Genomic DNA, 14,618 nt, shown 5'->3' with positions numbered 1-14,618 from the left:
AGCATACATACAAAATTCAGAGACTCCAAGGCCAAGAATTCCTGCAACTGAATTCAGGTCTGTTCCTCTTTTTGGTTTGGGCTTTTTTGAGCCTTTTCGAAACTATGAAGATCTCTCCTTGTTTGGCTCAGGAGATGATTTATAAAGTGAAAATCAAGTGGATAGCTCAAGTGATTCATCTTAGAATCTTGATTTGGCTCCTCACTCTCCACTCCTCAAAGCACACTGAATTTGGTGCGGATGCTGGAGCACTGGAGGTGGTGTTTCAATAAGAAACCTATAGAAAGAAAATTTTAGGGGATTTAGGGGAAATATGTCTTTAAATATTTGAAGATTTGTCATGTAGAATAGGGATTAGACATATTCTTGGACTCAAAGGACTTTAAAGATCTAGAGCTAAAAGTGACCTTAAAAGTCATTGAGTCCAACCATCTCATTTTGAAGATGCTGAAAGTTCAGTGACTTGCACAGTGTGATAAAGTTGGTGAGTGAGGTGTGCAGTTCCATCCTGGGTTTTCCTAACTGCAAGTCCACTCCTCTCTTTTCTACTCTATGGGAGCAATAGGAAGGGGGAGGCAGGGAGAAAAGAAAAAGACAGACACAGAAATACAGAGAGAGAAGCACAGGTATATTTTATCTAAGTATAAATGAGACACTAGCTTCAATAACTCCTTCAGTAGAAACCCCAATAATGTTACTGGATTAAAAGGCAATGGAATCTTGTGAGTGACAGTTGAATAAGCAGTGTCTTAGGAGATTTAGAGTTTAACTGTTCTGTAGGAGACTTAAGAGTTTAACTGTTCTGGAGAAGCTGTTAACTGTGTTGAATGAAGAAATGACAAAAGAAAACATTTCTTGAGAGAGCTAAATTTAATCCTTCTAAAAAATAAAAAATATTTTAATTGGCCACTAGGTAGCGCAGTGGCGCTGGGCTTGGAGTCAAGACCTGAGTTCAAATGCAACCTCAGGCATTTATTAGCTGTCTGACCCTGGGCAAATCACTTAACCTCTATTGGCCTCAGTTTCCACACCTATCAAATGAAAATAACTCTTTTTTGAAAGGTTGTCATGAGGATCAAATGAGATACTATTTATAAAGAGCTTAGTGCTAGTCGCCTGGCACATACTTGGCATTTAGTATTTGTTTTCTACCTTTCTAACTAATCTGGATCTAGAGATAGTTGCAAATTGGGATTATCATCCTAAAACTGAGAAGTATGCAGCTGTAGAGATCCTCAAAGACGAATTGGAATATGAACTTTTTGACAGCTGACAGTTTAAATATTTGTATCTTTGTTTTACTGTTTTGTACCCTGTTAAAATAACCAGCAACCTCAATGTTAAGCCTAGGTAGGGAGGAGAGATAAAATAAATAAAAAATAAGCAACAATCATGGAAAATGGGTTTCTTAAGTTTATTCAAAAAGGAAAAAAATAATTTTTTTTAACAATTAGAGCTACTAATCACTAGAGTTCATCAGACAAAGACTGAATGACCATTTGTTGAATACACTGTAGAGGGAATTTCTGTTCAGGATAAGGGTTGACTAATTTACGTCTAAGAGACTGGGATTCTAGAATGAGTCTGCTGTCAGCAAAGAATTATATGGGTATATCGAATTTATTATAGGTTCTTGGGGATTTTTTTTTAAAGAGATAGAAGGTAAAAGGAGGAAAGAGAGAATGGGATTAGATTGGATGTTCTAAGGTCCCTTCCAGGTGATGTCTTATTGACTTTAGGCAGTTTTCTCTTTTAAAATATACGCTGTGTGTGAAGTGAGATTATTTTGTTCTTTTTATTAGTATACATTTCTTTAGCTAGCCAAATTTATGTTAAATAATTTTTTAAAATTTATTTATAGTGTCTAGCTCAGAGCCTGGTACATTCTAAGGATAGAGCCTGGACCAATGATTTTATTTGTAGAGAGTTCCAGGGTGAGGGGATTCTTCAGTCAATGCAGGTTGGTACCTTCTTTGCAATTTATAGTCTTGGAGAGTTGCCTAGAGTGGTGTGAAACTCAAAATAGAAATCATATATAAGGATCTTTGCAGGGTGCATACTGACTTAGAAAACTACATATTAATATAATTTATGTTCTATTGTATTTTTATTTATTTTGATATTTCCCAAGTACAGTTTAATTTGGCATGGGGTCAGTCCTGCATTGCAGGGTCATATGTGACTGGCAAACTCCAAGTTTGATATTTCTGGTCCAGAGTCAGTTAAGAGAAGTCAGGACTGAACCCAGGTCTTCCTGATTTTGAGGCTGGCTCTTTCTCCACTATGCCACACTGCTCATAAAAGGCACTTAATAAATGCTTCCTGAGTTTGTTTCCTAGGCCCTGGTACATGCATTTTTATATGTGTAGCTGTGTATTCACTTAAACTGGCAGGACTTGTCCATGAGGAGGAATTAGGCAGAATTTGTTCATTCAATATTCATTACATAAATATTTCTCAAATACCTAGCCTATTTTGTGCCACGAATTGCTGGTGATACCAAAACAAAAGAATGAAACTATCTCCTGGACCTCAAGGAGTTTACATTCTATTGGGAGAAAATAGCATGTACCAAAAAAAAAAAAAAATACAAAAAATATATGTAAATTTGAGGTTCATGGATTTACTCAATCAAGCCTCCTCACCTTATAATAAGGTATGCCCTGATGCCTTAATGAGGTAAGAATAAGTTTCAAAGGAGGAACCCATCTGTCCTTGAATACTAAGTGTTCAGATAGTCCTTACACTATCCTCAGACAAATTATCAATTGCGTTGAGAACTGGCACTATTCCAGAGATTGGAGCAAGTGTGACTTTCAGTAACACTTCCTAAGAAGAAACTGCTTGGGGCGGGGAAAGTTACAAAAGGTTTCCAATCTTACTTTGGCCTAAGTCTCTCCTTCCTCCTTAAAAAATATGGAGAATCAAGAGGATTTGGACCTTCCCATCTCCCTGTCATCATTCAAGTCAAGCAAAAACTGGACAAATATTCACTTTGCTATGGAAGAACTTGTTGAGCACCACATGAAAGGGAAAAAGATCTTCCAACAATCAAGAGCCATAACTTACCACTTTGCCACATGTGCTAAACTTGGGCCAATTCACCCCTGGTGTCTCCCACCAGTTTGTCAGACTGAGGTGGGGGTGGGGGAAGAGGATGCTTTGTACCAACTCTCCTTATGGTACTACCTTACTGAATACCCTCTCTGAAAACTACCACATAATCATGATAAGAACACACCAGAATGAGGCTTGGTACCAACAGCATTAAGGAAAGGTGTTCTCCAACCCCTCAGTGGTACCTCTAGAACCAGGTAAGGATTTAGGAACCATTTGCTGAGGACCTGGCTAGTTAGGACAAGAAGGCACTGGGCACCTTTTTTGGGGGAGGGGAGGTTACATATACCAAGTTCTTTCCTAGTAGTGCTAGTAAAGGGGTAAGGGAGTATGGTAGGGGATCAGGAAGACTATAAGGAAAAGTCCTTGAGGTGAGCTTTAAAGGAAGCTAGAATTCTCAAAGACAGAGGTGCAGAGGGAGAACATTCCAGGTAAGGGGGATTATAGGCATATAGGAGATGGGGAGAAAGAACATCACATACTGGGAAAAGCAGACAAGCAGTTTGCCTGGAATGTAGAGTGCATGAAAGCGAGTGATATTCAACTAGCCTGGAAATGTAGGCTGGAACCAGATTGTGAAAGGCTTCAAAAATCAGAGTGTGTATTTGACTCTATAGGTAAGAGGGAATCATTGGAGTTTCTTGGACAGGGGAGTTCCATAGTCAGATTTGTGCTTTAGCAATGTGAACGTGACAGCTGTGTGGAAGATGTATTGGAGAGAGGAGAGACTTTTCCCTCACAACAAAATGTCACCAAACTCACATTCATAAAAAGTACTCCTCCCCTTAATTTCAGACATCTTGATTACTGGGGACATGTCCTGATTTGGAGGACTCTACTCTCCATCAAAGATAGAGCTACCTTCTCCTGGTAGAGGATTGGGGAAAGTGGACAGAAAGGGATAGACTCTTCAATGAGAAAAGAAGAAAGGAAGGAGCCAGAAGACAAGAGGTGGATAAGTGGTTAGTAGACCTTTACCCACAATTCCCACCTATTCTTGGTGCCAATACCTGTTTTCTTCAGTCATATGTGGTTTCCACAATGACCAGTGCAAAGGTTAAAAGTCCTGAAAGACCCAAGTTCAAGTCCTGAGTCTAGCATATACTAGCTACTCAGCTAGACTACACAAATTGCTTAACCTTTCCAGTGATGCAGATAGATGTTTAGGACTACAAGTTACAGGAAAGATGTTAATCTGTAATGGTGGCAGAAGCTTCCATTTCCAAAATTCTCTAAATGTAATAAATCTGAACCAAATATATGATATTGTAAGAACAGTAATTATAGAACATTTTTTTCCATAAGGCTTGAGTGCACTGCCCTACAAATATACACAGCATCCATGGAAAAAGTAATAATAGTAGTGAGGCACATGTGTGGGCAAGGTAACTCACAACTCCTGGGTCCTTTCACAAAGGTTCATACTTTCACAATCTAGTTTGAAGAGTTATGAAGTTCAAATAAGACAACAGTCTTTTGTAAGCTTTAAGATGCTAAACAAACAATATCCTTTTAGGAAGCTGCATATATAAATCATTAAGAGTTTAAATCTGTAGAGATAAAGTAACAAAACTCTTCATGCACAGCACACTTAAAAGTTTACCAAGCACTTTCCTCATAACGACTTGGAGGCAAAAAGTACTAGTATTACTCAAATACTCTTCCTCTATATAGACATTCCTTCCAGTTATGCAGATGGGAGCCCACCCACGCATGACCTTAAGTTTGTCACAGAGACCCATCCATTGCTGAGAGCTTTATTTGCTTAGGATGTTGTGAAGATACAAGTGGAGCACATGAATGGAGCTCATGGGCTGTCCCACAGTTATTCCTCTCCCAACATGACCAACACATCTTCTTTTTCCATCATTTATTGCCCCGAAAGCCTTTACTCTGATTTTTCTTTGAAATTTCTGGTTTATTTTACGTTGCATCAGCTTGCTGTGCACCGTTTTGGGGGATGTTCATTTTTAGTTCTTAGGAGACTGTGGAGTTCCATAGCTTGCAGCTGTATAACATTAGTAAAATATTGGTATTAAAAAGATGGACCTTTGTTTATTGGAGAAATTTGGAGTAATTTTAAAAAATGGGCAATTCCCCAAACGCAATCTAATTTGCTCTCTTCCTGCTAACTATGGACTCCAATTATTATCCATTTGTATTGTTTGTCTAAGATACACACACACACACACACACACACACTGTGAGGAATAAGTACAATATGATTTTGTTCAACTAACATCATATATAGTGTCCTACGTCTTAATGCACTTTTAAGCTTGAAAGCTTAAAACTTTAAGATATACACATTCCTATTATACAAATAATGAAAGAGGTACAGAGAAGTTTTACGTAGTATCTGAGGCAGGATTCAAACTCATTCCTTTCTGATTGTCCAGCACTCTATTCCCCCTTGCCACCTGGCTCTTAGATGAGTTAGCTGGTCGTCCATCGAAATGCATGTTCTGTTCTGGACAACAGACCTTCATCCACTTTATTTTTCTCTATGGTAAGCAGTTTTGAGTAGTCATGGAACTCTTCCAGGGAGCTATGAAATGTTCTGGAGCTTGATGCAAATTAACACAATGACAAGCTCAACCACAGAATTCACAGGGCATCCCTCTTCAGTACTATTATATCCTCATTTTACAAAAGACATTGAAGCTTAGAGGATCCTGAGGGAAAGGTGTCAAACGGATCGTTGATTTGTACCCTCTCCTGATATCCAATAGGCTTATTAAACTGGGGGTCCCGAGCAGTGACTTGGCCAAGATCACACCTGTAGTTTAATAAACTTACTTTTTAAAATTCTATTGTTTCTCAGGCGCCCACAACCTGCGTTACTAAAGTGAGAGACACAGACTTTATGGATGGTATTTGTTAACCAGTCGAACTGGACTCCCAGCTCTTACACTAGCTGTGTCACCAATCCATTTACAACCTGCCACAAACGGTGATGGTGAAGAAAAGGGTCTAGAGCCCTTAAGGAACTGGCTACCTTAATATGAGATCATTATCATCGCCCTTCCAAAGTCCTTTCATATTCATGATCTCTATCGATTCGGTAGACGAGGAAGGGTTACTAATTATCTTCATTTTGAGACAGAAACAAGCACTGGGGGTGAAGAGACATGCCAGAAAGAGGAAAGGATACCACAAAGGACTTAGAGGCTAGAACCTAGATCTAGAACCCCGGTTTCCATTCCGACAGACTACCCCTTCTGGAGCTGGATAGAACAAGGCAAGGGCCAGGCTTGGCGCTGGAGGGGCCCTCGGAGGGCACCCATTCTAACTCCCTCATGGCACAGGTCAGGAATCTGATGCAGTGAGTTCACCAGGGTGGCACAGCTACGCAAACACGGGTTCCTAACTTCAAGTCCAGCGCTCCACCATTCACTACCACCTCTCAAAAACTCAGCATCTTTGTAAGATCGTGGATTGAGAATTGGGAGGGACCTTTCGGATGAAGTCCAATCGCCTTGTTTTACAGCTGAGGAAACTGAGGCACACGGACCTGTAAGGGAATCGCCCAGCTTTTAACGGCCCTTGGCAGGATCTGCCCGCCTCCAAGTCTTCCTCTACCCACTCCTCCGGGCCCACCCTAAGGGCTCGGAGCCGCCCTGCTAGGAGGCTCCTTTGTTCCTGGGCCTCACCGCACCGGGTCGGGTCGGGTCGGGGGCCGGACCGGCGGTCCCCTGGACGGGCGGGGGCGCGGTCAGGATCGGTAATAAGGGCACCGCGCTCCCTCCTCCCATTCCGGAACCACCTATTCCGGGAGGGGAGGAGGGGGCGGTCATGTGACTGCCGAGCGGCTTCACGCCCCCACCCCTCCTGGGCTGGTACCAACGGGACCCGTCCCTGGAGGGAGCAACGGCTCCGCTCCGAGGGCACGAGCCCTGCTGAGGCCTTCTTTCCGACAGGGGAGGGGGCGCTGGTCTCTCCTCGCCGGGCACGGAGCTAACCCCGCGTCGTGCAGCGGGTTTTTCCACGCCGTACCCTCCCACGTCAGTTGGTCTCATCCTCGGCCGGACCCAGGGCGCGGCGGGCCACAGCGATCACGTCACGAGCGGGCGGGATCCCTCCGCTGCGGGGAGAGCAGTGTAGGCTGCACTCACTTGAGGGAGACTTTGGCAGATCCATCCGCCGCCGCCGCCGCCTCCGCCGCGGAGGGAGACGGGGACCTTGAGCGCGTCCCTGCGACCCCCCCTCCCCATCGCAGAGATCCACCACCACAGGTACCTCCGCGGGCAAAAGGAGTCCCCCGTTCCCCTCGGAGACCCCAATCCCTCCCACCCCCACCCCCTGCGCTGGGGGAAGCTTATCTTCCTTCCGCCTCCGGGGCCTGGCCTCCTGGGAGCGGACGTAACTCTCCGGCCCTCCCTCCTACCCTCTTCCCCCCGTGGTGCCTAGTCCGCTCCCAAACCCGGAAGTGGAAGTGGGGGACCCTCGCCCCCCAAGAACGCACCACGCGCCCCCTCACCCCTGCCCGGGACCCCGTGGGCCACGCCCCCGGCCGCCTCCCGCGTTGGGGGTGGGGTCGTTGATTTGGGGTGGGTTCCCTCGGTCCTCCCACCCCTCTGTCCTCGGCTTCTGTCGGTGACCCTGGTTATATTTGGGGGAGGGCTGGGGGCTGGGGGGAGCCACTCCTCTTCCCTCTGCCCCCCCCACCCCCTCTACCCTCCATCCCGTGGTTTCAGTTCCCTCTCTTGGTACCTGGAGATTCCAGCTCCCGAGCGAGCCCGGCTAGTCCCCGACCCCCAGTCCAGCTACTTTCTTGGATCTCCCGAAACGCTTTAAGGGGTCGTGGGGTGGAGGTGGGAGTGGGGGGGGGGGGTCGCAGGATACTTTCCTCCTTTCAGTTCTTGGGAACTGGGTCTTTTCCTCAGTTGCCAAACTGTAGCTTTTGAGGCTAAGGGGTCAGCCTTTGGTACCCCTAAAACCCGAGTCTTTCTGTCCCACATTTGCCTCCCCCTTTTCAAACTCCCTTGGGATTTCCTGCACCCCAGCATTCTTTCAGGATGTAAAAGAGGCTTGGAAGGGTAATGGGGAGCATTCACCCTTCTCCTTTCCCTCGTTTTTGGGGGAGGCCAGGGCTGAGCCCTTAATAGTGGAAGGGGTCTTCTGAAGAGCTCAAATGAGGTGTTTTGCCTGCCTTTCTGTCTCCTTCCCTCCCCACACCCACCTACCTGTCCCAGGATATCCAATGTGGAGGGCATCCCTAATGGCCCAGGTATTGGAGGAACAAGGGAAAAGACTGGTGGGGAGAAGGAATCCTAGCAGGAAAGTGGAAGCTGTAGGAAAACATGACTGGTTCCCTTAAAGAGGAGGGTCTACCAAGCTCCATGAGAGCTCTGGTTCCCAAAAGGTGAGGGACACTAGGTGATCTGGGTCCCAAGAGCAGAATAGAGCAGAACTTGTGGTACAGTGGAAAGAGTGATTGTCGGGGTTCACCTCTGGTCTGTGTCTTGGGCAGGTCACTTCTCTGGGTCTCAGAGTAGTCAGGGGGTTCTTAACCTAAGGTTCATAAACTTGCTTTTTTTAAAAAGTTTTTTTTTTTAGTAACTTTCAATATAATTTATTTTCCTTGTCTTCCTATGTATTTTATGCATTTAATAATATTCTGAGAAGGGGTCCAGGAGCTTCACCAGATTGCCAGAGAGATCTGTGATCCAAAAAATAAAGAACCTTTGGACTAGATGGATGGCATTTCAATAAATTTATGATTCTATGACCTGGGTGTGCTTAGAAAATTGGGGCCAGAATGCTTGAATCTCAAGGTAAATGGTATCAGGATGCCTGCTCCCTGGAGTAGGGAAGAGAATACTGGATTCTGAGTAGAATGGATCAGGATGCCTGGGTCCCCAGAACATCTTAGGGCCAGAACACTTGGCTCCTTAGCAGTGTGCTAGGACGAGGGCAGGCGTGACTGGGAGAGAGCAGTGCTGCTTCTCTGCCAGGAGTGTCTGTCTGTCTCCTTTGGAGGAATCTAATTACTCCTGAGTGGCTCCCTGGGGCTTCTGCTTGCTATCACTGAGTGCCCTGGAGAGGAAAAGAAGGAAGGATTCAAGGCCAGGAGACTGCAAGAAGCAGCCTGGGGGTTCCCAAGCCCCAGTTGGGTAGCAGGATCACATACAGGAGGCTAGTAGGGTGTAACTAGTTTGGGGGATGATTCCTGATGAGATGCTCTCAAGCCCACTATCCTTCTGTGGGCTTTCCACAGTGCATGTAAACAACCACCCCAGAACCTGAAGAAAGGACTTCTAGGCCCAGAACCCTTAGGTGGAAGCTGGAAGGGGATGGGTCACTGTTCCCCTTGGGACTTAGCTGGGGATGTCGTTGCCGGGGCTACAGCCAGTGGTGGGGCATTCGGCCAATGAAGAACGCCAATGAGGTGTTCTTTGGATGACAGTTGCCTAGGCAACCCCACGAACCAACCCAGCCTTCCCTTTCCAAGTGGTGTGTATATATGTGGAGTGGGGGTGGGGTTGGATTAAAATTGGCCCTTTTCTTCATTAGAATGTTTTTGAGGGGGGGGTGGGAAGAGGAAAGGGGATCCTCCTTGCATTTTTCTTTTACTATTTCCTGGGTAACAGTGGGGCATGGGGAGTAGGAGGGGGCACAAGTGAAAGGAAGTGGGATGTCTCTGGCTGTTTCAAGCTCAGTCCTGGCTCCCACCTCTGGCTCAGGAAGGGAAAGACTGGCAGTCTTACCTTATCTGAGTTGGTGAAGGTGCAGAGTGAGAGTTTACTGCTACTTCTATATATTTGATCCTTAGATTTCAATTTGATTTCCCTGGGCAGGAGGAGGGCTCTGAGGGTGCAGTTTATTTTCTCTGATTGGAGTGGGAATCGGGTGGGAGGAACGGGCCTATTGTTCTCCTTGCCCTTTGGACACAGTTCCTTACACCCCCTGAATGTTTTGGGGGTACCCACCTCTGACTCAGCCCCCCCTCCCAGATCTTGTTGGACACTGAAGAGCTAGCCGTGTAGCCCCCGGGGCCCTGCTGCCCTGCTGCCACCATGAGTGAATTGGAGCAGCTGAGACAGGAGGCGGAGCAGCTCCGGAACCAGATACGGGTAAGGGGCAGGCTGGAGAGGGAGGGGACAGGTCGTAGGGGCTGATGTGGGGGTTCACAGTTGTTGCCATAAAGTGGTTAGGATGAGGGAGGGGGCTTCCCTCTCTCATTTCTTGATTTATTTTTCTCCTTTTACTCCTATCTTCCTCTATTTTCCTGTGACTTTTTTCTTCTAATTTTCCTTCCTGTCTTCATTCCCCCCCCAACCTGTCTCTTGGTATTTACTTTCATCTGTCTCATCTTTCTTGTTTTCTCCTCTCTACTTCCTGTCCTCTCTTTTTGTTCCTTTACCCCTCCCCCACCTCAATTTCACACTATGGCTTTGTTTGGTCTCTCCTCCCTCCCCTTAAATCCTTTCTGTCTCCATCACAGGATGCTCGAAAGGCATGTGGGGATTCAACATTGACCCAGGTGAGAAGGGTTTGGGAGGTTTGGGGGGGGGGGTGGGCAACAAGATAGAATGTTTTGGGTTCTTCTGGCCTTCATGTTACATTGTACCTCCAACTCCTCTGCCCAGATAACAGCTGGGCTGGACCCTGTTGGAAGAATCCAGATGAGAACACGACGGACCCTCCGTGGTCACTTGGCAAAAATCTATGCCATGCACTGGGGGACAGACTCAAGGTACACCACTCAAGAAGGGTGGATAGTGTCCAAGAACTTTTGCATCATGTTTCCCCATCATACCTAGGGTGGCTGGGCTTTAATGATAGGGAAGTCTTTCCTTCAGGGGACCATGAAAGCCTTAGTCAAGAGAGCTAGACCTGTTAGGAATGATTTGAGAAGTTTTGGGGAAGGGCATTTCCATTAGGGTTCATGGTGCTATCTTGAACAAACTGTGGTTGTCTCCTCATTCCTGCCTTTCTACTTTCCATTTCCACATTCACCATAACCTTAGTACCAAGGAGAAAATAAGTATTACCATCTAGAAGCCACTGCCCTAGAACCAGAGAATATACTAAACTGGAGAACATCTAGAATTACCCTCATGTTAGTCTAAAAAGTAAGCTTAGAGTAGGGAATGAATTTTTCAAGTTCAAAGCTAGGAGAATTCAGGAAGGAGGAATGGAGGGAAATTGTTCTGGATGGCAAACTAGACTATGACTGCCCTCATCCCTTCCATCCAGACTTCCAAACCTTTCCTCTGCCCTGGCTTTCTCCCCCTTAGGCTGCTGGTCAGTGCTTCACAAGATGGAAAACTCATCATCTGGGACAGTTATACCACCAATAAGGTAAGGAGGATCAGCATATGTGTGTGGGAGGTAAGAAGCCTGGGTTGAAGGCTGAGTTGTGACCCCATGTCCTATGTACCTTCCCCCTTTTCCCCTTCAGGTCCATGCTATCCCTCTTCGATCCTCTTGGGTCATGACCTGTGCCTATGCGCCCTCAGGGAATTTTGTGGCTTGTGGGGGGCTAGACAACATCTGCTCCATCTACAGTCTCAAAACCCGAGAGGGCAATGTCAGGGTCAGCAGAGAGCTGCCAGGCCACACTGGTAAGAGGATACTGGCTTGGGGAAGTCAGTTGGGATGCATTTTCTTCCTTTCCATGGCAGCCATCCTGATCCCCCTACATCCTCCTCCTCTTCTTCCACCCAGGATACCTGTCCTGCTGCCGCTTCTTAGATGACAACCAGATCATCACTAGCTCTGGAGATACCACCTGGTGAGTCCCTGGGGAAGATCACTCTTAGGCCCTCCCTAGATTACTCACTCTGTACCTTCTGTTTGACTGTAGCTCTTTTGTACATTGCGTATAGTACTAGGACTGTTTAGTGGAGCACCTGAGATCCCTGTACTATCCCTTCCCTGTTAAGCTTCTGTTAACCTCTCTATGGTTGGAAGCCTTTCCCCCAACTTCTGCCAAAGAAGTTGTGGCATCCCCTTCATTGAGTATTTTTGAGCTGGATGTTGGGGGAGGGATGGGTAATGAAGAGGAAGCACATCACGTGTTCTGCCTGCTTACCTCTGATGTCATGTGATCTCCCATCAGTGCCCTGTGGGATATAGAAACAGGACAGCAGACAGTGGGCTTTGCAGGACACAGTGGGGATGTAATGTCCCTGTCTCTGGCTCCGGATGGCCGAAGTTTCGTCTCTGGTGCCTGTGATGCTTCCATCAAGCTGTGGGATGTTCGGGACTCCATGTGCCGGCAAACTTTTACAGGCCATGAGTCCGACATCAATGCTGTGGCCGTGAGTGAGGGGACTGGGTGGGGCATGAGAAGATGGTTTTGGTAGTCTTTTTTCTTCTTTCACCTTTCTCCTGACTGCTTCTCTTCCTGTTCTTACCCTGCCAGTTCTTTCCAAATGGCTATGCCTTCACCACGGGCTCCGATGATGCCACATGCCGCCTCTTTGACCTTCGGGCAGACCAGGAACTACTCATGTACTCACATGACAACATCATTTGTGGCATCACCTCCGTTGCCTTCTCCCGCAGTGGCCGGCTGCTACTGGCTGGCTATGATGACTTTAACTGCAACATCTGGGATGCCATGAAAGGAGATCGGGCAGGTGAGAGTAACTTTGGGGAGGAATCTAGGAGCATGACCAAGTGTGTGGGGAGCTGAGACAAGTACAGGGCTGATTCCAATCAACTTCTCTTCCCAGGTGTTCTTGCTGGCCATGACAACCGTGTTAGCTGTCTTGGGGTGACTGATGATGGCATGGCTGTGGCCACGGGTTCCTGGGACTCCTTCCTCAAGATCTGGAACTAGCTGCCATACCCCCAATGTATCAGGCCAAGAAGGGGGAGGGAGGGCCATGCCCCACACTACAGGCCAGGAGTTGGGGAGGGGAGGGAGGGGACTGGTGGAACCACACCTGGGCCTGGGCTCTCTCCTCCCTGGGGCTCATTTCCTCCCCTAGAGAAGGGGATGGGATTGGGAGGAATCTCCCTACCCTCTTCTTTGCCTTCCCTGGTCAGGAGCCTCTCCCTGCTGGAGGGCCAGGGTCAGGGCCAAGAGTGGGAAAGCTCCAGGAAGTGGCTTTTTAAAACTGGTTTTATTTTAATTTTTATTATATTTTCTGTTTTTCCATAAAGGAACCAATTCCAACTCTGTACCTAGCCTCTGCCCCTGCTTTGCCTCTCCACCTCCCAGAAGTCCCTTTCTGGGCATTTGACTGCCCAGAGAAACTCAGCACTATTGGAAAATAAGATGCACCCACATTCCAGAATGTGGGGTGTGGAGAAGACAAAAGAATAGGTGGTATAAGCAGCTGAGCCACAAGTATATATCATGCTATCTAGAGAAAACTGATGAGAGAAGCAGCTGAGAATCTTGAGGTCTGAGGGAAGGTTAGAGGCTGCAATTTTTGCTCCCTTCTCACAGTCCCCAGAGTTCCATCTGACCAAGAGTTGGCCCAGCTGATTGCAAAAGATGAGGATGTGGAATTTCCTTACCTAAGTGAAGTATAAAGAAAGTATCCTTGGAGGGTAGACTAGCTTTATCTCCCAAAGGGGTTTCAATCCTTTTCTTGGTAAATTGTTGGGGTATCCCAGGGGCAAACTGGCTCCATTCTCTGGAGTTGACATGACCCTCTTCTGTCTTCCCTCCACCCCCAATAAAGAGACAGCTGAGGCATAAGGGGAGAACACACACTAAGTTTTATTTAGGGGTGGGATGGGTATTTACATGGGGAAGGTGAGGGGTATTGTCACATAGAATTTGGGCTATGGGCAAAAAGGCAGACCGAACAGACTGGCCCCTCCCTTGCCCCGCCCCAGGAAAGAGGGAGCAGCCAGGGCCCAGGAAGACCCATTTGTGGGAGGTGGTGGGGGAAATAGAATGGAAACAGGGTACAGAGTCCCTGGGCTGAGGGGCTCAGAGATTTGTAAACATTGACCACTCTCAGAAAGGGGATGGGGGTGGGGGTTCCCTCCCTCCAGCTTCCTCACAGGGTTAAGGCCACTCCAGGCTCAAGGGTCCCCTAAGTTCAAAGTCTCTTCAGCTGGGGGAGGGGAGGGGAAGACACAAGGAAGGGGGATAATCAGCCTCCCTACACACACTGGCTGTGGCAGGGGGGTGGTTACATTCAGTCACGATAGTAGCCCTCCCCCACCTCTAATGCCACTGAATACTGGCAGAAGGGGGGCAGAGAGTGAAGGGAAGGGGGAGTCAGGGAGGCCAGCAGCAACAAAAACAAAACAAAACAAACATTTCCCCCCCCCATCCCCATTATTGCTTTAGAGAGTATTACACAGACACTAACACTGTTGAAGAAGCCAAGGGGAAGCAAGTAGGGGAGCCTCCCCCACCCAAGGCCATGACCAACTCTGAACCAGTTGCCACTTTGGTGCAAAAATAAAAAAATATGGGATCCAAGGGGGTAATGTTGCTCTTCCCCCTCCCCTCCTCCCCCAGGGTAGGGGAACAAGTACATTCATGAGGGGGAGGTAGAGGCAGAACCCTAGCCTAATACTGT

General features: G+C 47.2%; 1 protein-coding gene across 2 annotated transcripts; it reads left to right on the top strand.

Moving 5' to 3' along the window:
• The first annotated feature begins 6,925 nt into the window (after positions 1-6,925).
• On the top strand, positions 6,926-13,256 carry GNB2 (G protein subunit beta 2). Of its 2 annotated transcripts, XM_072641377.1 has the most exons (11): positions 6,926-7,352; positions 9,338-9,573; positions 10,074-10,193; positions 10,565-10,603; positions 10,710-10,816; positions 11,361-11,424; positions 11,525-11,687; positions 11,791-11,857; positions 12,185-12,386; positions 12,491-12,707; positions 12,804-13,256. In XM_072641377.1, exons 3-11 carry the CDS (start codon positions 10,137-10,139, stop codon positions 12,908-12,910), a joined length of 1,023 nt encoding a protein of 340 aa, XP_072497478.1. In that variant the 5' UTR covers positions 6,926-7,352; positions 9,338-9,573; positions 10,074-10,136; the 3' UTR covers positions 12,911-13,256. The 2 variants fall into 2 exon arrangements, with proteins under 2 accessions (XP_072497478.1, XP_072497477.1); XM_072641376.1 differs by lacking the exon at positions 9,338-9,573 and having other exon boundaries at positions 6,928-7,352.
• The last annotated feature ends 1,362 nt before the right edge of the window (positions 13,257-14,618 follow it).

This window comes from Notamacropus eugenii, chromosome 2 (genome assembly GCF_028372415.1).
Source record: "Notamacropus eugenii isolate mMacEug1 chromosome 2, mMacEug1.pri_v2, whole genome shotgun sequence".
Classification (NCBI taxonomy): Eukaryota; Metazoa; Chordata; class Mammalia; order Diprotodontia; family Macropodidae; genus Notamacropus; species Notamacropus eugenii.
This window is presented reverse-complemented; position numbering and strand designations above follow the sequence as displayed.

What these genes read in the sequence shown, in the direction of transcription:
- GNB2 (XM_072641377.1), top strand. Translation starts at nt 10,137, where the DNA reads ATGAGTGAATTGGAGCAGCTGAGACAGGAGGCGGAGCAGCTCCGGAAC. An exon ending in ACAGTTATACCACCAATAAG is followed by an intron (nt 11,425 to 11,524) that starts GTAAGGAGGATC and finishes TTTCCCCTTCAG; the next exon opens with GTCCATGCTATCCCTCTTCG. An exon ending in AGCTCTGGAGATACCACCTG is followed by an intron (nt 11,858 to 12,184) that starts GTGAGTCCCTGG and finishes ATCTCCCATCAG; the next exon opens with TGCCCTGTGGGATATAGAAA.